We start from the raw sequence: 24,592 nt of genomic DNA on the forward strand, positions 1-24,592 counted from the left end.
TGATGAGGGGGGAAAAAAACAAATAAACAAAATCTCTCTTGAAGCATTTTCAGCCCTTGTCACAGCCCTGCCTTTTCCTCTTTCTAAGCTGTAAGACTCACACAAATTGATGAAAACTTCATGCTGGCCTGGCTGCCCAATAGCCCCCTGAGTCTGCTGTTCCTGCAGCAGGGGCCTGTCCCTGCCTTCACCTGCAAGTGGACTCATCTCTATCTTTAGGTATTGCCCACACCTTACTATTCTTCCTGGGCATTCTCTGCACTCACAGCTGGGAAAAATTTTTAATTGCCCTAGTAAGGTGACCTGATGGCTTTGCATTGGCAAAGAGCTGGGGTGAAGCAAGAGAAATGCAGCTACCTACAGAACACCAACCTATACGTGTGTTGAAAACAAAGAGTTCGCAGAAACACAGAATATGCTGAGTTACAAGGGATTCACGAGGATCATTGAGTCCAACTCTTGGCTCTGCACAAGACTTTTATATCAGAAGAGTCTGAAAAAATTATAAAAACATTCTTCCCTACCTTCTCTCCAGAGATTTGTCACAAGCACTTTTGTGGAGGAGAAGTACCACTAGTTAAGAAGCATCAGAGATTGCCGGTAATTGGCTATTCTCAAGAGCCTCTCAGAAAGGGTTAAAAACATTTCACATGTGTTTGCATTATATTTGTTTATTCAGGCAAATGAAATAGTCATTAGTTTTGTTCTTCTGTACTGTCATAAAGAAAAATCCATAGCTTTCCTTGCTATAGGTCATAACACATTATGAACTTCCACCAAGAAACCCCACAGTTGGAACAATTTTCCAATAAGAAACAAGAACGTTTACAGACCACCACCAGAAGTTTCTCAAACAGCTTTTTTTTTCAAAAAAATACAAATAATTACACTGTGACATAACATTTTTTTAAACAGATCGTTGCCATTTTTAAAGACCTTGTGCTTGTTACACTTCAAACATATAAGCATGCAAGGTTATATATGCTTTCCCTAAAATTCTTCTATGACTTAAACACCAAAAAAAGAATGAAAAAGGAGATACCAAGTGAAACAGAAGTGTAGGCTATAAAATTGTAACAGTAGGTTGGATGTATATACCCATCAATCTATACTAAATGGTGAAACTGTCAGAGGAGAAGAGTTTATATCAAAGGTCATGCTTTATTTCTGTTCTTAGCTTTTTTCCCTCATGCTTTCAATAAACTGCTTTGCTTTAGCAAAAAAAAAAAAGGGCTGTTAATGTAACAGCCATATGTTATGCTGTTAAAGAGGTTAGCCTAGCTTTTGCAGATGCTTGAGTTCAGCTACAGCTTGCTTGCATCTGGTCTTTGTCTAGATTTATTAATAGCATGGCAAGAAATCTAAATATGCAGCAGTGTCACAGAGATCATGCAGTATACATTCACTCCAAGCTAAAGCACAATATTCAGTTTAAACATTTTAATGGGCTTTTTTAAAGCAAAACTGGACAACACACCAAAAAATATGTTGGAGAACAATCCTGCTTTGAAAGATTGATGAATTAGATGATCTAACCAGTATTTTCTAGTTATATTTTCCATGGTCCATTTCATTCTCTGTTATCTCATTGTTCCAGTTTAGCGTCCAGGCTCTACTCACAGACTATCTGAGAGACTCAACAACCCAGACATTGGATGTGCTGTTCCCAGTGGTTCAAAAAGCCAGTGGGGGAACGTCTAGCATCCCTGTCTCTGCCCTTCCAACCCTGCACCTGCAAGGCTCAGGCAATGCTGAGCTGCAGGGTGTGCAAAAGCAACACAAACAGGTGCTGCTGAAACAGGAAGCTTTCCAAGCCCTTTTTCCTTTTCCCTCCAGAGCTTATGAGGATGGGAAGTGACATTTAATTTCCCACCCCTTAGGACATTTTCTGCAGTGACAGATGAATGAGGGTTGGCAATGCAGCGCAATGGCTGCAGGGATGTCTCAGCCCCAGTGCCTTGATGGTGCTCACACTCCTTCCTTACACTGACTCCTACCCTAGGAGACACTCTCTCCTTGTTCCTCCAAAGATCAGCTGTCCCACAGTTAAAAACATTCTTTGTGGACCACAACAGACACTCTGTGAGGCCAGCAGGCTGCACTTTGAGATCCCATGTCATGTTCAAAGCTCTGTTCCACACACAGAATAGCTACTTAATAGCTACAGTCCCATAGCCTGCTGAAAAGCCGCCCATTTCCAAACTTGAAAGAAACAGAGGTGACATATGCAAAGGCTCATATTTTTCTTTTCATCAGGTTTGGTGCTTCAGCCAAGATGCCTGGAAACTGCTTAAACCACAAGTAAAAGGAAAGAGGTGAGAGTTTTCAGGATCAGGAACAGAAATACTACCAGAAAGAACAGGCAAGTACCACTCCAGCAGGGAACTGGATTGCATGGTGGAGAGATCCAGTGGCCACCAGGTAATCCTTCCAGATCTAGTACTGTTATTACCAAGATCATACATGGGAATTTGTGCTGCAGCACCCAACCCCTGACATCTTTTCTGTGGCTGGATGAGAACTTTATCAAAAATGTTGCCCCAGCAATTTCCACAACTACATGTACAAACTCTTCATGAGAATTAAGAAATAAAGTAGAATATTTTAAGGTCTCCTAGGTCATTTGTTACAATGCCATCATGGAAAAGACATGAAAAAGCAACTGAACTCAGACAGTGCCAGATATCATATTACTGGTTTTCTCCATGTGCATAATACATAGTTCTTTTATATAGGTAAAAATAAAGATTAAATTATCTGGATTTCAAATTACCTGAATACAAGATGAGAGAAAAAGCCATTATTTTCCTAAGTTCTGTGGGGCATTGAGGGGGATGCTTTCATGAGAGAAGGAAGTAGCACAGCCTTCCTTCCAGCTGCAGGGCAGAACTGTGCAAAGTGTGGGGTGGAGGAGCAATGGTGCAGGGTCAAATAGCAGAGGAAATGAAGTACCAAAAAACCAGGTGAGTTGGCATGCAATCTAGTTTTCTTCTGTGAAGCACCTAGAACAGTTTCACACCAATATCCTGTGTTCATCCTGATATATTTACTCTACATGTTGTTTTCAAAGGAGTTTCAGTTGGAAAATACCACAGAAATCATCAAAAGTCAGCCAAATGCTCCTCTCTGCTTTTCCCCTCTAGTTCCCCGTGTTAACAGTTACCCTATTTTCATTCTTGATCATTGCCTCAGAATTGATAGAACCATAATAGGTACAAATATAATAAATTGACACTGTCAGCTGTCAGTCAAGAGTATCAGTCTGGAATTAGGATCACAGAACACTGAAACCAAATGGGAGCTGTTCTTAGGTTCAGATGAACACAATGACATAACAAGTGACAAGCCAAACTGATGGAAAGGAGAACAGTTTGTCTGACGTTAAAGATTTGCCGTGGTTCTAGAAGAATTTAATCCTCTCTGTTTACAGAGGTCTATGTTCTGTCGTTTGATCTTCCAACAATGAAAGCAAACTGTGGTTGCATATTTTCTTTTAAATGCAGAGATCATTAAAGTAAGCAATTTTAGGCAAAACAAATTTCAACAAAACATGAAAGAAAGGTGGCTTCCCCCCCCCCCCAAAACTGTATTCTAAAATTTTATTAGTGTAAGTTAAGTAAAAATGCAATCCTGGAAATATATATTTAAGTAAAACATGCAGGGAAAATGTTCATGCTTCATCCTCTTGAGAACTTACATAAAAACAAAGATGGCATCTTGATGTGAAGCTCTCACATGCCTTGCTAAGAAAAGAGAAGATGGCAAGCCAAAGACATGCTGAAGGATGGGAATGATGGCAAAGCCATCTCCATAGTTAAAGTCCCTTTCTCTACTCCTCTGTTTTGTAAGTAGGAGACAGATTGGTCCCTACTTCAAGTGCTATAATCCCCTAAAAGAGGAAAAAGTTTGGCATACCAAAAAGCTCAGATAAACCAGCCCCAGAACTCTTCCAGTGTAAAGGTTGCAATTCACAGGCAATGGGCAGTATATCTGGAGCCACTATGAGCAGCAAGACAGCAGTGAAAGAAGAGGACATATGCATGCAGCAGTTGCCAAAAATATGTTATTGTACATCTGTCTGAGAGGTGAGGTGGTACAGAACCACGGAAATTCTGTAAATTAAACCTGAAGTTATTTTTCAATAATAGTATTCTCTTAAGTTGCCAATAAAAAAATAGCACAGATCTAAATAAAATAAACATATTGTGGTAGTTTGGCCTAGGCCTTCCTTGGTGACCAGTTTGTAACAAAGGAAGGGTTGCAGTCTCTGTGGCGCAATCGGTTAGCGCGTTCGGCTGTTAACCGAAAGCTTGGTGGTTCGAGCCCACCCAGGGACGGTGCCATTTCGTCAGGATCAAACACCTGCTCTGGTGTGAAATCCCAACTAATGGGAGGTGTCACGCGCCCTACCAATTTACCAAAGTTGGCCCAGATTCCTTGCCATCCAGAGACTGGTTTTCTCAAGGCCCTTCCCAAAGTTCCAGCAAATCCCTTTGAGTTTCGGTTTTTCCTGCAACAAGGAAAGCAGTACCACACCACCTTTCCAATGTTAAACACCACTTCCATGGCTTTTAGGAATAGTAGAACCGTTGCCAAACAATTTAGGTAAGGATTGGGGCCAATTTGGATCCTAGGGACCTCAGTCACTAGGCCTTTGATGTCATAATTAAGGAAAGGCAGATATTGGTAGATGCCTTCTGGGTTAGTTCTCACTGGATACCCAGCAGCATATATAAAAACGGCCAAAATAACCAAGAAAATGAATAAAAAGACCATGTTTATATATTTTTCTTCCTTTGTTCCCAAACAAAGCTATGTTTATATAAACAAAAGGTTCTTGGCAGCTCTCCCAGTAGTGTTCCCAAACAATGGGCAGTGTTTGCACCAACTTGGCTCCCTTCCCAGACTTGTTCCTAAACAATCGTGGCAAAACCAAAACGAACCAAAGATAACCGGGCAGAAACACCAGATAAGAGTGATATGGTTTGAAGTTGGTTCCCTGCCAAGTCTCCAACCTTACCACAAGAAGTGTCCTGTCCCACCCCCCCCCCCAAACCTCAGGGAGAAGAGGGAGAAAAACAACTAAGAAAAAAAACGCGAAACGAGAGAGAGACAGCTAAAGTGATATATATAAATATATATAAATATATTTACACTTATGTTACAGTTACATACAATTGAAATATATACAATTTCACAAGGGAAAGGGAAGGGGGAAGGGAAAAGGAACAAAACTAAAATAAAATACATATATATATATCCCGATTAGTAGCCCAATATCTAACAACTAAAAGAGTTAGCAAAGAAATATCTCACTACTCTCCTTGGGACAACCGAGGATCGCTCTGGAACGATCGCCGGCAACCTCTGTCTCCCAAGGTCGGCAAGGCCTAACCAGGCCTCGCTCCCCAGCACGGCAGACTCAACAGCAGGGAACCTGCACCTCCAAGACACTGGAAGGAAAAAAAGAGCGAAGGCCTCTCCTCCTTTCTTCTTATAGTCTGGCTTACGTAAAAATTGTAGGGAATACTGGGTAAATCTGGACCCTTCCTTGGTTACAAACTGGTCACCAAGGAAGGCCTAGGCCAAACTACCACACATATGCATAATTAAAACCACCTCCACTGACAGTTAATTTCTGCTTCATATAGTTAATGAAAGCTGCTGTAAGAAAACTATAGCAAAACAAGTGTATTGAAACACATTCCATCAGCTGCCTTTACCTCTAGATCTTTTATATACAGGTCAACAACAAAAACTGAGGACATCTCTTTGATACACTTGCTTTATCTGTGAGCGCTCATCGATTTTGTTCCTTCGACCAAAAAGCACATGCTTTGAGTCGGGAAAATCTCCAGCTGCCATACTGAAAGCCCTTCCAAGTACATGGCATGAACTTACCCATAAATCTGAGTCTTTGACCCAACATAAATGCCAGGTACTCATCTCATTTAGTACAGTCATTTCCAAGGAGTCATCCCTGAAGGGCAAGAATATTTCCAAGCCTGAAGACGTAGCTGCAGAAGATCAGAAGGAAAACAATCAACTACTTACAAATATTAAATAAACCTAATAAGCTTATTAAAAAATAATGGTAACCATGTACAGATTTTCAGGAATTCTCTCACTCAGACATCATATATTTAACTACTGAAATTTAAATTTGGTATTCTGCATTTCAGAACAGGAACAGGCTTAAGCCCCAATTCCTAGAAACCATTAAATCTACAGAATTCAGGAATTCATTTTAAGTTATAATCCCCCTATGAATATTACTGAAAAACAACCTTGAGCTACCACTAATCCATGCTCCAGCAACAACCAAAAATCAGGAATTAAGAGGAGAACACCACATAGGGGATATTTATTTTCTCACTGACGGATCTTTTGTAGTTCTTTGATTTTTTTTTTTTTCCCCCCTCTCTGTCTTGTTTCCTACAGACCACTATGTCTGTAGTAGAGCTTTCCAGTGCTGCATTTCAGGATGATTTCCCACAGTTATTCCCACATCCCATTTCAATGGCAAACCAATTCACACAGAATAGGGGACTTCTGCGCAGCACATAAATAGCAGTTGTTAGGGAGCTTTGTCTGTTCTGGTTCCCTCTGATGTTTAACAACATCCTGTCTTTGCCAAGACTTATATAGGTAAGAAAATAGCAACAATCCTTTTCTATCATGGTAGACACAGTGTGCTTTTGGCATGATAGGTCCTGACCCCTAACCAAACAAAGCTTCGCTACACCTGTTTTAAGGGCCCTAACTGAGAAAGCAAATGAGATGTGCCTTGTTCTGGAATTCAGAAAGCAGTGCCTAAGCCTTCTAGAGAAAGCTTAGCTCTAACTTGGCAGGGACTGACATCATACCCTTCTCTGGGACCCTCAGACTATCAGCAGCTGAACAGCTTTCAGCCTTATTTAAAAGAACAGCCCAATTCCACCACTGCTTTGTAACTTAAATAGCTGTGCAGCCAGAAAATAGTTGCCCAAGTCCATCTTCCTTTTGCACAAAGTTGGTGTTTTGCTTTTTATCTTTTAACTACTTGAAATACCTTCTCTGGCAAGCTGTGGCAGTAGGGAAGCGGGCAGTGGGTCTCGGAGTTTAAACCACTGTCTCCCTTAGTCATAGTATAATGCCTTTCCTCTTTTGATATTGCCCTTGACTTGAGCCATTTCCTCCTTGTCCAATTTCATGCCAAAATCTAGTGAGTATATATGTATAGCATTATATTCACTTAAAAACATTTTCTTCCTTGTCTCTTTTCCATATGTATCCAGTGAAAGCTGGCTGTCTGGCAGCGTTTTTCAGAGGCAAGCAGCACCACTGTTACTTCACTGTCTCAGGGATTCATTCATACTGGAGTCAATTATACTGTAGGCATCCTTCTGATGTCTCCTTTACAGTGAAACAAAACTAGGGAACCAAGGGCAGAGGGGGTAGGAGTTTTAAGAATGAATCAGATGCCAAAACTACCTAAGAATTCAATATATGCTGCTCCTTTCAAGAAGCTACTTCAATAAATTTACACCAACAACATACAGTGCAAAGATGGGAATTAAACCATAAGCCTGGTTTCCCGTAGTGATACAACATTCTCCTTTGCTTGGACAGTTATATAAATCCATGAAATTTTGTGGAGGAACATCAGAGTGACTGGGAGAGATTTAAAGCCTGGAGAGACTTATACGGAGCCTAAAGAAGTTGACTATTTATGAACTTTCATGTTATTCCCTAGTTTATGTCGTGTTCTATATACCCACATTTTAATCCCCCTGGTTTGTACTGTACAGGGCATGTCTGTACTTGCCCACACGTTTTCCCGCCAAAAGTTGTTTACCACCTTGTTCTCCCCTGCTTTCCCACTCATCCCACACTGATAAGTGCCGCAGTGCGGAGTGAGCTCCCATTGGTCCCCTTCCCCTAGATACCCCCAAGTTCCTCCCACCTTTCCGTCATTTCCCAATCCTGTGTTACCCTGAGATATCAATCTCATGCTCCGCCACAGTTATCAGACTTCCCCTCACCCGAACCCTATATAAGTATCTGTTCCCCTCAATAAAGGGGCCATTGCACCCTGACCTTCTACCGTGTCAGAACCCTCTGTGCAGTGTCACGTCCCTACTCCCCCTCCTTCAGGCCGTGGCAAAATTTGCAAAACCATCAGTCACATTAGAAGACAGTGACTTTCAGAGCACATTTTAACATTCGACTGAAATGTTTTCGTCTCAGAGACACTAGTGACAGCAAGGTCTCTGAATCACCAATTTCCTACACTCGAAAACTTCAGACAACACTCTGCTCTTTAGCTAAAACATACTACAAAGGTATGGTAAAACTACACCAGTCTAAACAAATACAAGTAAATGAACTACCAACAGCTTTAACATACCAAGAGACTATTTCAGAAGATTTCTACTGGGAGCTAACAACTAAACATTGCACTTATCTCCAACTCTTACTCCTTACTAAATTGATATATTCACGGTGTTTGATAAAGCAAACTGAGGATACCTGAAAACATTTATTCCTAAGCACAAAATTGCATGTATACTCAAGAATCATAACTTTTAGTCTTTTATTTGCCCTGGGTTCCAGTTTACTGTACCTGGATTTGCTTTATAAAGCTACTTAGAAAGGGCAATATAAGCACAGTCACCATTTTCATAAACAAAAGGAATATGAAACACACACACAAAGAAAAACCCAAGTAAAATTAAATAATTACAAGTCTTTACAGAAAAGGCTGAAGACATACAAAAATACAACTTATCAGACCAAAGTTAATGAAGACACAGATGAAAAAGGAGCCTAGATTTAGATAAGAGTCACACCTGAAGCAGGGCCACAGGAAGTTTTAGTATTATTCTCTTTGCTCAAAACTGGCAAATACCTCAAGCAAATGCCAGGCACAACAATTTTAACTTCTGTTCTCCCTCTTTTCCCATGGAAAAGTTGATAAAGATAAGTTAAAGTTGGAGCAAATGTTTATGAGTAAAACATTTTTAACATCTGAAAGAATACCTATGCTCTGAAATACCACCCACATTCTTCATATTTTAAAAATCTGCAGTAGTTTTTTCATGTTAGTAGAGACTACAAGATGTCGGGGCACCCTCATTGTTGAATGTCTGAACCTGGAAGCAGAGTGAGACAGGGTTAAATTAAGCAGGTCTGCCCGAGGCAAAGTAACTCATGCTTATGTTCCTCTTCCCATATTACTGCAGTTCTATAAATCACACTGGTGAAGTACAAGGAGTTTAACAGGCAGCTCAGGAGACATTTTTCAGGTTGATTTTGATCTGTTTAGACAGTTTGTATAAAAGGTTGTTCTTGTTCAATTGTTTTATTTTCTCTACCTTGAAAGCTTACTTTGAAAGCATTATTCTAGCTCTTCTGTAGCAAGTCTCAGGCTTTTAAATCAGACAAGACAACATAAATTGTTTGAAATATTCAGAGCTAACAGGTATCATATTTGCTCTCCATAAACAACCAGTTAACCATCTCTCTTCTTTCAAACACCCCAGTGAGATCAGCAGAGTTATTCTCACCTTGCATCAGTACAACTTCATAGATAAAATACGGCAATACCACTTCAGGTACAAAACCCCTACCATTTTACTGAGATTTCTACTATAAATATTTATAAAAAACCTTTCCATCTCAGTAACCAGCTATGCTGGCAGTCTCTTGAATCACAAGTACTAAACAGAAGAAAACTACTAAATTAATAATATTAGACATTTACTTGTGTTAAAATATTTTGCTGGTGGGAATTTCAGAAGCCTGATGTCGATATACCTTGCCTGTTTATACTACTATTTAATCTCTGGGAGAGTTTATTATTGAGGATAAATGTTTATAGGACAAAACTTTTTCCAAAGTAACAAATTACAGTTCTTCTGGCTGTTTACACTGGAAGGTCAGGACCAAACCATCTGTTTGGGAAAAGAGACATACTAACCACAACTATGTTCCTGCAGTACCTACATTTTTGTCAGTCCATTCATATCTTGGGAGGTAATCCCTAGCAAACATCACATTCAGTAATCCCTATACCTCCTTCACCCAATACACTGAAAAATATTCTGTTGAACAAAAAAGAAAAACCAAACCCCAGTGAGTCAGTGACAATGCAAATGTAAACACAGCAAAACACAGACATGAATCACAAGAAAGGACAGACATGCCAATAACATCAGCCTAGAGATACATTAAAAAAAATCTCCAAACACCGAAGACCTCAACTTGTCCTATGACTCGGATCATCAAGTTAAGTGCAGACAATCTCATGCAACTCAAACTAAGCACACATGGTCTAGCCTAAAAATGACAGAAAAGTCTCTCTGTAATATTATAAATCTTCCCATTTCTTATTTGCATTTATTTATGGACAAAAAAACTCCTTTTCTTATAGAAAAAAAGATTTTAACCTTCAATACCAAGAAATCATGTTTGCTTTCAGCCATTGCTTGCCACAGCAAACAAGTCAAGCTCTCTAGTCATCAAAAACTGACTTTCCATTTCCCTGATACTCCAGCTTGTCTTTGTCTGCATGTCTTTTAATTCAGACACTGGCGACTAGAACTATATGCACTACTGCACTATTCACAGTCTTGTGCATCAGGACTTGTATTTCGGTGGTTAAAGTTACTCCATATTTCTACTGGAAATCCTGGATGCTGTTTACTCTTTCCATAAACTCACCACATAAATGAATTAACACTTTCAGAAATAGTCTCTACATCCATGTTATGCAATCTGTATTGCTGGGTCTCCAAAGAATCTAGCTGTCAAGACCACCCAGGTCTTTCTACTTGGTGTTTTGTGCTTCCTTCATGTTTTAAGTCCCTCCAAGTTCTAAAGAAAAGAAAAACAAAAAGAAAGTATTCCAAAACTGACTGCAGGAAGAACTCTAACACAAAGTTCCCTCTAATCTTGCACTTCCTTTCCCAAAGCCCAACATTTGCTGTTTTATTACCTGTCATTCCAAATACAGAAGATCTAGAGTACTGTCTAAAAAAAAGGCTGTTTCATGAAAAACAGATAAAAAATCAGTTTTCCACAGCTATCCAGAAGAAGCCAGAAAGGCTTCCTTTATGCTCAAAATCAACATTTGAAGGGAGGTGGAAGAGTATACCAGCGCTCACTACTGAGAACAGAGTAACACGCAAGTAATTATTTTGACTTTCTATAGGGCAGATACTGGAGTTGTAACTGATGAGTTACATGAACCCTTTCCATTTGTCCAGCCCTCATGTTTCTGAGCTCCATGTTTTGCCTCCATCTGCATCATGACAGCAACTTTTTAGGAAAGTCTTTGCTAGTCGCCATCTTCTCAATCTACAGTAAGTTCCTTGATAGGAAGTGAGACAATATTTCCATGTATGTGTTTTTAATCATATTCTGGCCAATCTCTCTTCCATCAGCTATTCATAGTTATTCTATTTACCTTCTTGATATTGCTGTGCTTCCCTGGATGAACAATATTTCACTACTGATTCCATTTTCCTTCTTGAGATACGGAACAGTCTAGTTTCTGGTAAATCTTTCCCTTGCAGAAGGGCATAGAATTTTAAGAACTTCCTGGATCTTCTAATACTGCAGACAATAGTTTTACACCATCCCATTAATAAAACTACCCTGCAACCAAGATTTAGCTTTTTTAAATTCATTAATCCCTGTGATAACTTCTTGTAGAGCCTTGAGTTACTGTTTCTAATATCTTTATTGAAATGCTAATCCTAACATTAGTGATCTTCCTCGAAACTACTTGCTATTAATTTTTGTGTCCCTAAGTTCAACCAGTTGAGAAGACTTTAGGAAGTCTTTCTCTACTCATCTGTTTCAGTGAATCCTTACATAAAATTCAAACTGAGTCACATACAAATGACTTAGACCCAAGTTATCTTCCATGATCAGCTCTTCCATGTTGTCCTCTCAAAATAATCAGCTATAACTGTTGCCTCAGTGACTACCTATTGGAGGAATGTCTAAAACTTGGCTTTGAAATAAGTACTGTTACATTTTGCGGAGATGCAGAAACCTGGGAGACAGCAATGTCTCTTGATTAAATGCGAGTATGAAACACACTTTTTTCTCCTCAAAATTCTTTCACTGCTGCCTAGTAGGCATCCAGAGGTCAGGCTGGAAATGCTGATGCTTCAAAGCCAACATATTTTTGATTTCATCCATAGAAGAAGAGAAACTGGAAAGCTATATGAAATGTATACTTTTCATGTTTAAATGCTGCAGTATGTTTCTCAAAATATTTAAACAAGAAGGGAAATAAATCTCTGAAGTGGAAAGCTAATAAACATTCACATATGCATTTTGCTCATCTCTGAATGTAGTGGTAGTTTAGTTATTCCCTTATTTATGCAGTGGGACAAAGATCAGGAAAGATCATCAGTGAAAACTATTTGGCTGTCTGTTAACTTTCTTTACTCCTGGTTGTTTAACATTTATTTTTAAAATTATAACAAATGGTTCTTTTCTGTTTGGTAGGAAAGTAGAATGATAGATTATGGGAAGGAAAATGTGAGTTGTATGGAAAGAGCAAGAGGAAGAAAAGGAGAGTGACTAATCCAACAAACCTGTTAACAGCAACTGGAGGGCGGAAAATGAAAAATGACCTCTCCTAGCCCATCCCACCACATCACAGTAGTGATATCCTACATAGAATTTAATCCCAATAAAGTATTACCACAGCAGTGATTCTCCCCATCACAGGAGACAAAGTCAATTTATGACAAATAGTTATAACACTTTCTAACATTCACAGAACACGAATGAAACATCAAAGAAAAGGAGAAAATAAGCTCCCTTTTCTGAATCTAAGTATAAAGATCCTACAGGAATCAAAGCAAGACTCTCAGAATATGCCATAGCAGAACAAAAAGTAATCTACCTGGCCCTTTGTCATCACTAACACTCAAAGAAAGGGCATACAACCCCTGTTGAAAAATAACTACAACAGACCTTATGCATCTCAAAGAACTACCACAATGAAGTAAGAACAAAAATATGGGGTGATCTTTAGAAAAAATTATTTTAACTGTTTCAACCTGTATGTCTCTGATCATCACAATTTCTTTCTTCATTTCTTACCAGGGAAGATTTGAAATGCCAAGGTTATGAAGCAACAATTCCTCTCAGATTCAAAAAAAACAATGCAGCATCTCTTTTTGCCTTTCACCCAATCCTCTAGACTTCCTGCTGTCTTCAACTCCATCAAAAATTGGAGAAATTGAAATCTTTTTAGATCCAGCCTACCAGTAAAATTACACAGGATCAGTGAAATCACACCTGTAAACAACCCATGGAGTAGTTATAGCTAAAAACAACAGAGAAGGAATAAACCTATAAACACATGAGCCTGGCTTCAATGCAATGCAAGATTTAAATACAGGAAAAAAAAAAAAAAAAACAAAAATCAAGGGCAGAGCACACTCAAAACAGAATAGTAGTTGAAAAATTTCATCAAATACAACATGGGTCTACTTAAAATATAAGACAGATCTTTCTTTGGCAATCTAATCAAACTTCCAAATAAGGAGAGCACATCACAGCACAAGTTCAAAGCTGAAAAACAGGGAAGATTGCAGAAATACAAAAGTAAATGAAGAGACTGTTAGAATGGAGATGTCACTTAGCTGTACTGCTAAATTCTTGAACAAAATTTGAAAATTAAATTTCTCAAGGTGAGAGATATTGATTTCAAATTTATTGTCAGTTGTCATCTGTTTTCAAACAAGAACTTGCTAATGACAGAAAACTAGAAAGAATTTTCAGTTAGTGGGTCAGTATTAAAGATAAAAAGTGGGCCAGTCCAAGAATCTGATACTACAATGCTGTAAATGTCTTGAACATAATTGGTACCAAATTAATTTAGCGAAGATATTTAAAAAACAAATAAATTGAATAGGCTGCAAGTTAGCCATCTGGAGACAGAGGAAAAAGTTACCTGGATGCAGCTAGGATAGGACATAGGCAAGGTAGAAGGATGGTTTGAGTACTCTGTTGAAGTTTGGTTTCCTCATCAGCAGCTTAGAGTTTCTTATCAGCCTTTAAAATTTAATAAAGCCAGACATCAAAGAGCTCGAAGGCCAGGATTGGAAACTGGTCTGCATGATACCCAGTTATTTCTGCAAAGCTACTGAGTTCACCTAATGCAAGGGTGGGTGTCTATGCCACTTCCGTAGCACATCCCCTATCGATCCTAATACGGTGAAGTAAGAATGTGCTTACCAAGCAAACAAACTGCAATACGGTCTTCCCCTGCAACTAAAATTAAATGGACTTCTAAATGCATTTTTACCCACTTGAAGTTCCTGACTTCTTGCCTGCTTTTACCGCTCAGGACTTAAAAATGACTGGCATGGTTTTTAGATTAGATACCCAGTACCTATCTATGCTAAGCCAAATCCTGTCCTGATTTAAACCTCAGGCACCTCTAAATGAAAAAACTTCCTCCAAGACATACCTTGCTATATAGTTAGTGGCCCTTGCCCCAAAACCCAAGTTAAACTATACCATAACAGTGAAAATATTTGCCTGGCGTGCCCCCAGAATACATGACACCGTTTTCTGTTCTGCTCCCATCAGACTACTTCCTTCAGAGAATATTTGCTCCCACCTATTGAACACCACCATCTGATACCATATTTTCTATTTTACTGTTCTGCAACTTTCACTAGATCTGAAAAGAAATTAAGTGAAATGCTTGCTACTAAAAGATTTCACTTTGAGTAAAATCGTATGTTTCCCCTCGTCGCTCATACATGGTGCATTAAAACTGAGTCCCATAAGTTTTCATTATTCAGGCATTTAATCATATGGAAAATGTGGTAATTTAATTAAAACAAGCAACATAGGTTAGATATCTCAAGGGATAAAAACTGAGAAAAATGATCTAATTCATTGAGTTTCCATTTCAAAAATGTATTAATATCAGACCACAAGACCAGAGTAAGAAAAAAAAAAAAGAAGAAAGAAAAAATCACGCCGTTCATTTGCAAAGCAGTAATCCAACACTGAGACAATTTCAACTTAGGAAGCCAAAACTTACACTGCTCTGTCTCGTGTCTGCAGCGGGTGTTTGTCAGAACATAACACAAGCAGCAATTACTTGCTGTGCTACAGAAAAGCCTGGATTTTTCACATGAAACAGGGAAGACATAAAGTGTTATTAGGTCAGACATCACTACTAAAGATGGCACTTGTCAGATATTCATGAAAGATTTTCAGTCTTCCTTGCTGTAAAGTGTGGTGTTTAATTCTTCCCAAAACTTATGTCATGTACCTGGCACTCGACTGCAGAATGATTTATCAGCCTGGTATTGGGAGGAGGGAATACGGGGGGGAGGCAGATTCATACACACAGATGTTTGCCATTCTCTCTAAAGTCCATGATACACCCACTAACCCAACCCTTTGTTTTTACATATTATTAAATAGTTGCTCTTCTCAGACTGAATAGTCTTTTCCTTCTCCTCCCTCTCACAAATCCCTCAAGCCACAACCTTAATTCCAAAACCTTTATTAATAGAATTTGTCCAAAACACCCCTCAGGCAGACTTCCATCAGTTATCAGCATTCTAGAAGGCCTCAGACATGCATATGAAGAGACACTGCCAGGTTAGATTTATTTTATGTAATAAAATCTGTTATTATGTGCAGTGTCAACACAGAGCATCTACGTAGCCATTTGCTCTTCTGTAATTCTGCCTTTTTTATTTAAACGGGCTCGATCCTACATTTTCTTTCTTTCCAAAACTCCAACAAAAATTAGCAAAAGATACAAGTCTGCAATTTTCTATACATGATAGAAAAAACAGGAAAGTATAGGCACACTACTCATCTGGCCTATGTCTGCATAGTTTCAGTGACATTTCCGTGGTTTATATGCACTGTTGTAAAGTACATCAACATATTATACACAAAAATACTCAGCTTCCCACACATTTTCTGTAAACATTAAGCAATACTTTACCCTAGTTTTAAATGTCCTTTCAATACTTTGCATCCCTTCCTTTCCAGCATGTTCACATTTTCCAATTTCTTTAGTTCATGAAGGGCATTCAAAGAAAATAACAAGCATTAAAAACAATGTGCTGGTTTAGAGTTAACCAGCAGGGGAAATGAACTCAACTCAAAGGAGAGATTATAAGTCAGAATAACAATTTACTAAAATAATACAGTAAGTACAATCATACAAACAAACAATTGGTCTTAACCCACAAAACCCAAATGTATAACCCAGTACCCTGGGGCAAGAACAAAGTGGTGTTCCTTGGGCCCCGCTTGAGTCCAAAGTAAAGGGAGAGGGGAAGAACCTGCTGGTGGGAGAGCTGTTGCAGTCTGGTCAAAAGTGGTGATTGCAGTGAGATGCTGGGGGAAGAGCTGTTGCAGTCTTTCTCTGGATCCCACAGAGTGGTTAAAAATGTTCCAAGACTCAAAGATTATATATCCTCCAGGTCAGGCAGTAATGTTCAGTGCTTCCCTCAGGGCGGGGAGTTCCACAAAGAGTGTGAGGACAAGAGCATCCTCCTATCTCACAGGCCTCTTAACACCTAGTTTATAGCCTGAGGAGTCAGGCTCTATGGGCAGAGGGTGCAAATAGTTTATTCACAACAGTTTCTGGGAAATGGCATGGAAGGCTATAGAATACACAGTTTTGGGTTACACCCATGCCATGATGAACTGGTCTCAGTTGTCCTAACTAGGACAAACAATAAAGGTTTCACAATAAGTTCTTAATTTTTTTAAAAAAGCATTACAGTACTGCTGCCTTTTTATTCTCATAGGTTAAACATCAATCTGTTAACACAAGATTGCACATCTTAATTTGGTGAGAAAATACATATAATCCAACTCTACTTTTGAGCAAAGAAGGACACTCTGAGTCCCAGGAGCATGGTCAGAGTCGTGTAACAACCCACACAGAAGCTCAAAATGTCTGAACAGCCATAGGTTTAAAGAGTTGGTCCCGTTAATCAAAGTCTGCACACCTGAAGCTTGTCAGGTAATTGAGTTCTAAGGGACTCCTTCAGCTTTAATTTAACCAGAATAAGGATGAATGGGAACATTTCTAACATTTGCATTTCATACTTTCCTTTTAACAATCTGCATATCCTTTAGGAGAGTTACTTAGTGCGGTGGGTTTAGGATCCTTCACAACAACAAAATCAAGGAAAAACAGCAAAAAAAAAAAGGCAACATAAAACATGCATACCTACATATACCTAACACTGAAAAAAAATCTAAAAAGCATTTTCCCCCCCCTCATTCCTTATGGAGGGAGAGGGGGGAAGCAGCTTGGCAGCTTTTATTATTCATTGTTCATTGTTGTGTGAAGAGCGAAATCAAAACAGCACTTCAAATTTAATTCTGTTCAAGTGAGGGAGCTTTGTAGAAATATGCCACTTGCAGAAGAATCCCTGGCTCCACCCCTCACACACTGCCCTCTGCGTTCAGCGCCAGGAGAACCCAGCTAAGGCTGTGGGATAACAGACTGCAAGCAGCCTACAATTATACGTGTTTATTTTTCAGAGCATTTATCACCAGACATATAGCATTAGAAAGATGTGTTTTGCCTACGAGTAGTCTTTAACATTGTATGAATTATTTTGGCAAGTATCCAATCATCAAGACAGCAAACTTCCATCAGCTGGTCACAAGAGTGGAATTCAACTGACCTGGCTATTGTGGCTTAGACGAGCATTGCATGGTACAAATGACCATGTAATACAGGCTAACACTTATTTACACTGAGGGACTTGTGCAGAATTTTGCCAAGTTTAAACTATGTAAGATATCCACCTGCCTATTTTGACTCGTTACTACTGGTTTAGGGATTTCGGGGTATTTATTTTTCCTCTCCATGTCTTCAAAATTTACACAATGGAAAATGCTACCCATTTATATACTCATTACATTGCAAAATTCCCAACCAACTGATCATCACCAGGGAGCTGTTATTCTTCAGTGACACTAGCACAATCAGTTCGGCATGATTTGCTTTAAAAGTATGCTAAGCTTGTTGGGTGCTCATCTGGAACAATTTTTGAGATAAAAAACACTGATAAATTCTCACTTTTTTCGTCAAGAACATAACATATTTTGCCCAAGACAAACTGCTACTCAGTAGTCAGCCAGAGGAATGCCACACACTATAAAAGTTTTAAGTTCTGAAAACTGCTTATGCTCAAGTGCGTTGAAGATGCAGCAAAAGAGGTAAATAGTACCACAACCACCATCTTGTTGGAAACATATTGCTGAAATATTATCAAGCACCATTAAGCTTGTCTCCCAAGAGGTTTAAGATGTTATCTGCTAAATTGTAGATATAACAATTACTATATTAAAAAAGCATTTCAGAGTCTGGCCCATGCTGATTTACAGGCAAAGTTCAAAATATTTTAAGTGGGGTAAGTAGTGAAACTTGAAATTTTCCACAAAAAAAAAAAAAAAAAAGTATTTTCCTAGCATTTGAGAAGAATTATCAGCTACTCAGAATTGTAACAGTTAAATTACTAAATAAGTAGCAAGCAGATGACACTCTCTTACACCTTTCATGACATCACAGCACTAGGGAGGTAGAAGAGGAATTTTTCCTTCTCAAGTGCTGGCAGAATCAAAGCTGTCGGCAGTATGGCCTTTTTTTCCCAGATGGCAAAGAAAAAAAATGAGAGAAAATAAACAAGGAAGAAGGGTCACATATGGCATAACACAGAGGCCGACACTGATCACAAGGTTATAAAAAAAAATGAGAGTTGTGATGCAGCAATCAACTATCAAACACTTCAGAAACACAGAATATAGATAAAAGAACTCTGTTTTCATAGGCATACATCAAGCATACAGTTAAAAATAGTTTGATAAAAAAAAAGTTATGACGTAAAAAAAAAAAAAGGAAATAAATAGTCAGAAATTCCATCCTTTCTTCTCTCTCTTCCACAGAATGACAGAATAAGATGAGTTGGAAGGAGTGCAAAAGGATCATGAGGTCCAACTCCTCACTCTCACACTCTCTTTCTCCTCCCCCTTCCCCCTGCAGCGGCATTGATTTCAAAATTGGGGCACAAAATGTGAAGATCACAGTTAGGGAGAAGAATTTCCCGGAAACAGCAGTGAGAGGAGAGAAGAAAACAAACCGGAACAGTGACAACATTTAGACAAAAGCATACAAAGGGGAGAGTGATTCCCGTGCAAAAATGCTCACTGCCGACCCAGGGTTTCACTGAACACTACTGGATGTCTTCCCCTGCCTTTTCAACCAGAAGCCACATCCTTCTTCTCAGAAGTCAGCGAGTCGCTTGCCACCAGCACTGGCAACAATGCCAGGGGGTACCAAATTACATTAGGCTACGGCCACGTCTCCCCAGCCGCACCATTGCAGGGCTAATGGAAAAAAAACTAAGACTTTCACGGCAGGAAGCAGGACGCTTGCGTGCATACAAGAAAGGGATTCAAAGACTAAAAGGGGAGACATAGTCCAGTTTGAAATTTCAGAGGATAGTTTTTCTTTCCTCTGAGTAGACAAAAGCTACTGCAGGTCTAAGACCTCTCTTTCTTCGAGTTGTTCTGTCTCGTGAAGCTTTAAGGATGAAGGCCTCTAAGGTTTTTCTAAAGTTTCTCGTCTCTGCCGTGGAAGGCCTGCACCGGCAGCAGGGTGTGGGGTGAGCTGTGGGGGCTTTGTGACGCAGGACTGCCTTGTGCCCGGAGACCACTGTGACATGGCGGCCAGCCCCCCTGGCCGTGGGGGGATTGCGGGAGCCCTGGGGTGCCCAGTGCCAGGAGAGCAGCTCCCGCAGGAGGCAGCATCTCCCCTGGGTGCTTTGGCACGTCTCTGCCAGAGAATGCCAAAGACAGAGATGGAGAACCTTGCCGAGAATGCAAATTCTCAGCTCCGCGAGGAGAACTCGGAGACAGGGTGCCAAGTGAGGGATGGGGCAGGAGGGAGAGGCTGCCGGTGGGACAGGGCTGGCACAGGGCTTGCTGGCATTGGGGGACGCCGTGCCAAGGCAGCTGCCTCCATGCCATACCACCTCCTGCGTTTCCTTCCCGCAGGCGGGCAACACCCAGCCCCATGCGGCGCCTCCGGAGAGCCTGGGCCGGGCCTCGGGCCTCCACGGCGACAGACTGCCAGCGCTCCCCGGCCAACAGAGCTTGAAGGGCACCGGCAGCCACCCAGCCATCGTGCCAAGCAAGACGAAGCCTGCGCAGGGGCTGGGGACCAGCCGCCAGGCCCGCCCCAAGCTCAGGGCTTCCTGGAGCAAAGCCACCCAGCCATGGCAGCAGCACTGCCTGGAGGAGGAGGAGCTCCCAGAGCAGACGGGCCACGACCATCTGGCCTCCCTGCCATGGCTTGATGGCAGAGCCGGGCAGGTAAATGCCAAGGACGGGAGGGGATGGCATCAGAGGGGACAGGGGGATGAGCCTCCCTCTCCTGGGGCCAGCCGCTGCACTGCACCGCTGCAACCCCATCACCTCCCACGGCCCTGTCCCAGCGGCTCCTGCTGCCAGCTGCCCGGCACACATTTGCTGGGGGGAAGCGGGAGACCTTGACAAAGCACCCAATCCCAGAATCCTTAGGCTTGCAAGGGCCCTCTGGAGATCATCCACTGCAACCTCCCTGCCAAGTCAGGCTCACCTGAGGCAGCTCACACGGCAATGCGTCCGGGGAGCTTTGCAATGCCTCCGGAGACAGAGATTCCAGCACCTTCCTGGGAAGCCTGTGCCAGCGCTCTGCCACCCTCAGCGTCAAGAAGTTCTTCCTCCTCATCTTGAGGGAGATCTCGGAGATCTCCTCCACAAATGTCCCTCTCTCCTTTCTCATCTGCCTGGCAAACCCAGAGCTGACAGGCCTGAAGGGACTGGAGGCCATCTCCAGCCAGCAGAAGGTGCTGGAGTGGCTCGAAGCCTATTTCGACGCCAGCACTACCTACGCACTGCCCGCTCTGCCCTGGCAAGGGCCCTGGGCGCCGGCGCTGCAGGCAGGAGCTTGCCTCTTGCCCGAACAGCCCCTTGGCCACACGTCTCCTCCTGCCACGGCTGCTCACGGCCCGGCGCGACGCCAGCCGCGCTCCCTGTTGGCCAGGCTGCTCGGGGCTGCACGCAGGCTGTTCCTTGGCAGCCGTGTCCCACCAGAGCGGGAGCAGCAGCACCGGGCTCACAGTGCCAGGCAGGTGCCTGGAGGTGACCCTGCTGAGCCTCAGCGGCGGCTGAGAGCGCGGCACAGGGAGGCACCCCGGCCGTGGCTGCAGGGACGGTGCCTCAGCCATTGGGCTGCCCCAGGTGCACCCTGCCCAACTGGGCTCACCCGCTCATTCCTGGGACCAGCCTATGAGGCCCCGAAAGACACCTTAGGGCTTCCGCTGCTTCACAGCTTGAGCACAGTTTGCCCACAGTCAGTAGGCTAAAGATAGATTAGACAGGTTAGATAAATAGATAGGTAGATAGATAGATAGATAGATAGATATCAATAGATTATAATTTTTCTTCAATAAAACCTTCAGTTTCACCCAAATTCCTGCGTTGCATGCATACGAACAAGGGGATTCAAATACAAAACGCTGAGATGAAGTCCAGTTTTAAATTCCAGAGGGCCTTTTCATAGAATCATAATATCTTAGAATCATTTGGGTTTGAAGGGACCTCTGAGATCATCAAGTCCAACCCTTGATCCACTACCACCCTGGTTACTAGACCATAGCATTGAGTGCCACCTGCAGTCTCATCTGAAAAACCTCCAGGGACGGAGAATCCACCACTTGCCTCGCCAGCCCATTCCAATGCCTCATTACTCTCTCTGTAAAGAATTTCTTCCTAGTATCTAACCTAAACCTCCCCTGGCAGAGCTTAAGACCATGCCCTCTTGTCTTACTGAGAGCTGCCTGGGAGAAGAGACCAACCCCCACCTGGCTACAACCTCCTTTCAGGCAGTTGTAGAGAGTGAGGAGGTCTCCCCTGAGCCTCCTCTTCTCCAGGCTAAACAACCCCAGCTCCCTCAGCCTCTCCTCATAGCACTTGTGCTCCAGTCCCTTCACCAGCCTCATTGCTCTTCTCTGGACCTGCTCTAGCACCTCCACATCCTTCCTGAACTGAGGGGCCCAGAACTGGACACACTACTCCAGCTGGGGCCTCACCAGCGCCGAGTCCAGGGCAAGAATCACTTCCCTGCACCTGTTGGCCACACTGTTCCTGATCCAGGCCAGGATGACATTGGCCACCTGGGCCACTTGGGCACACTGCTGGCTCATGTTCAGCTTCCTGTCAATCCAAACTCCCAGGTCCCTTTCTGCCTGGCTGCTCTCCAGTCACTCTGTGCCCAGCCAGTAGCGCTGCAGGGGGTTGTTGTCGCCAAGGGCTGGCACAGGGTGCACAGGACCATTCCCAAGGGTCACATCAGTTGCACAAGAGTATCGTTCAATTGCTAATTGAACTCTGCCAAGCTCTGTGCTGTGATTACTGTCCTTGAGAGCCTGTTCCAGTGTTCAACCACACTCTGGATGAAGAACCCCTTTCTAATATCCAACCTAAACCTCCCTTGACACAACTTCAGGCCATTCCCTCAGGTCCTGTCACTGGTCACCACAGAGAAAAGTTCAGTGCCTGCCCCTGCTCTTACACACATGTGTGCCCATATGTAATGTCTTTAAAGGTCTGATTCTCTTCCTTTGTGGCAAGACACATTTGTCACTAAGTCCTCTCTCTTCTCCAAGACTAAGGCAGGACCTGCAGTCTTCTGCTATGGAGTCCACAGTGCTTGTACAGAACTGCTCCATCACTAATTTCATCAGCAGCTGACGATCTGGTCCATGCCCTCTCTCTTTCCCATTCCTCACTGTATTCTGGATGTTTTGCCTAGTTCTGTCTCCACACAATACGCATGCCTTGTCCTACAGAAAGAGGAAATCTGCACCGAAAACACAGAGACAGTGATTATACTGTTCAATCATTTAAATGGCAACGGCCATCAGGCTCTGCTGAGCTTTCCTTTCATTCTTGAAGATCAATTTTACACTAACATGTAGTGGCCATCTCACATTTAAAGAAATTTTGTTAAATAATCTCATCTATGTCTTCCAGTTCTGAGAGTTTCTTGATTACTGTTATGTGAAGCACTTTTAAATGTCCTTTGTATGGAAATTTACTTACTAGAAGGGGGATAATTTCTGTTTTGTTAGGCATCCAGCTGTTTTATAAGAAAACTCATGGATTTAGAAAGCACTGCAAAGTTGCAGGTTGTAGCAGAATTACTGTGTGCATTCATGTAATTGATGTAATCCTGAGATACAATTCAAATTATTCTTAAAATGACATTTCACTTAAAATAACCAAAAACTTTGCCTCAGAACATTAGGCTGAAATGAAAATTTCCATTTTCAAATTGAACCATTTTCAAAACTCTTCATCACTGCAGAATTTTAACTGAAGTCCAGCAGGCTGCTTGAGATGTGATTTAAGTTCAGAGTATTGGTGCCAATTCAGGTATTATGCATCTGCCTTCAGCCTTTTTGCCTTCACCTATATTGGCATGAAAAGTAATCAACCTTTTGCAAAATTCATCCTCACTGAAAGCTTTCTTAGAAAAGGGAATCCAGACATGAGTTAAAATTCTGAAATACACAGGCATGATACTTTTCAAAGGAGAGGGAAGAGTTACCTTCAGATGCTCTAACAAGAGCATTTCAAAGGTAACTGGTGGAATTAGTAAGGGGTGACTGAGAACCAAACCACAACCTGTAACTTCGAAAAATCAGTCCTAAGGGGATCAGCTTACAATGCTTGATAGGGAACACAAGCACACATGTGTGTGCATGCACTTAACTACTTCTTGTTTATAGTCCGCTCACATTTTCCAATAGTTTTAGACTCCCACTGAGGTTTCCCTTACTGACTTATGTCTAGAGGTGGATCATGTGAACCAACTCAGCTACTACCAAGCTCTAACACGAAATGAAAAGTATTCTCATTATGTAATACAATATATATATATTTTAATATAGAATATTATAACTTCGGCTGTTTACATATAGCTCTAACATAGGGAAAAGAATGTGAAGGTTAAATATAGCTCTAAGTGAATTCCCAATGAAATGCACTTTCCTTGCTGGAACTGCAGAAATCAGAGAAATAAAGATAAAATGGCAATGACCTGAAAGGTCCATTCAGAATACCAACAAAATCTCCCTGTCAGTATTGCTTTAGATAAGAAGCCTGCACCGTCTTGTTGGGGACAGGTAGGAATCATTCCCAAAGAAGCAATAACAGTACTTGCTTCTCTCCAAAAAAGTTTAACCCTGCTGTGACATCCTCAGAGTGGTTTTTCTCCACCCTTCTTGGCAAGCAAAGGAGCTCATGTTCTCCCAAAAGCACACAGCATACCTGGTTCAGAGACGCAAGTATTACAAGACTTCCTGGAATAGCTTCTCTGAACGGAGCAGTAGACCATAGTCTGCATAAAGGAGATCTTAAAATGCAATCAGACTCAGCAAAATGAGAAATAATAAAGATAATAAGCTAACAGCATAATTCATCATACTGTATAAGCTTGCTGAGAAAATATGTGGCCCAACTGCACGCAAGA

General features: G+C 41.5%; 1 protein-coding gene and 1 non-coding gene across 2 annotated transcripts; both read left to right on the top strand.

Moving 5' to 3' along the window:
• The first annotated feature begins 4,263 nt into the window (after positions 1-4,263).
• TRNAN-GUU (transfer RNA asparagine (anticodon GUU)) lies at positions 4,264-4,337 on the top strand. The gene has a single exon. It is a non-coding gene; the product is annotated as a tRNA-Asn (tRNA).
• A 14,854-nt stretch (positions 4,338-19,191) lies between these two features.
• On the top strand, positions 19,192-21,529 carry LOC135412707 (uncharacterized). Its single transcript, XM_064651486.1, has 2 exons — positions 19,192-19,940; positions 20,071-21,529. Exons 1-2 carry the CDS (start codon positions 19,737-19,739, stop codon positions 20,566-20,568), a joined length of 702 nt encoding a protein of 233 aa, XP_064507556.1. The 5' UTR covers positions 19,192-19,736; the 3' UTR covers positions 20,569-21,529.
• Positions 21,530-24,592: the final 3,063 nt, after the last annotated feature.

The sequence above is a fragment of the Pseudopipra pipra genome, chromosome 4 (genome assembly GCF_036250125.1).
Source record: "Pseudopipra pipra isolate bDixPip1 chromosome 4, bDixPip1.hap1, whole genome shotgun sequence".
Taxonomy (NCBI): domain Eukaryota; kingdom Metazoa; phylum Chordata; class Aves; order Passeriformes; family Pipridae; genus Pseudopipra; species Pseudopipra pipra.

Excerpts from the sequence above, each read along its gene's own strand:
- LOC135412707 (XM_064651486.1), top strand. The coding sequence starts at position 19,737 with ATGGCGGCCAGCCCCCCTGGCCGTGGGGGGATTGCGGGAGCCCTGGGG. Across the intron at positions 19,941-20,070 it reads ACTCGGAGACAGGGTGCCAA|GCGGGCAACACCCAGCCCCA; the intron begins GTGAGGGATGGG and ends TCCTTCCCGCAG.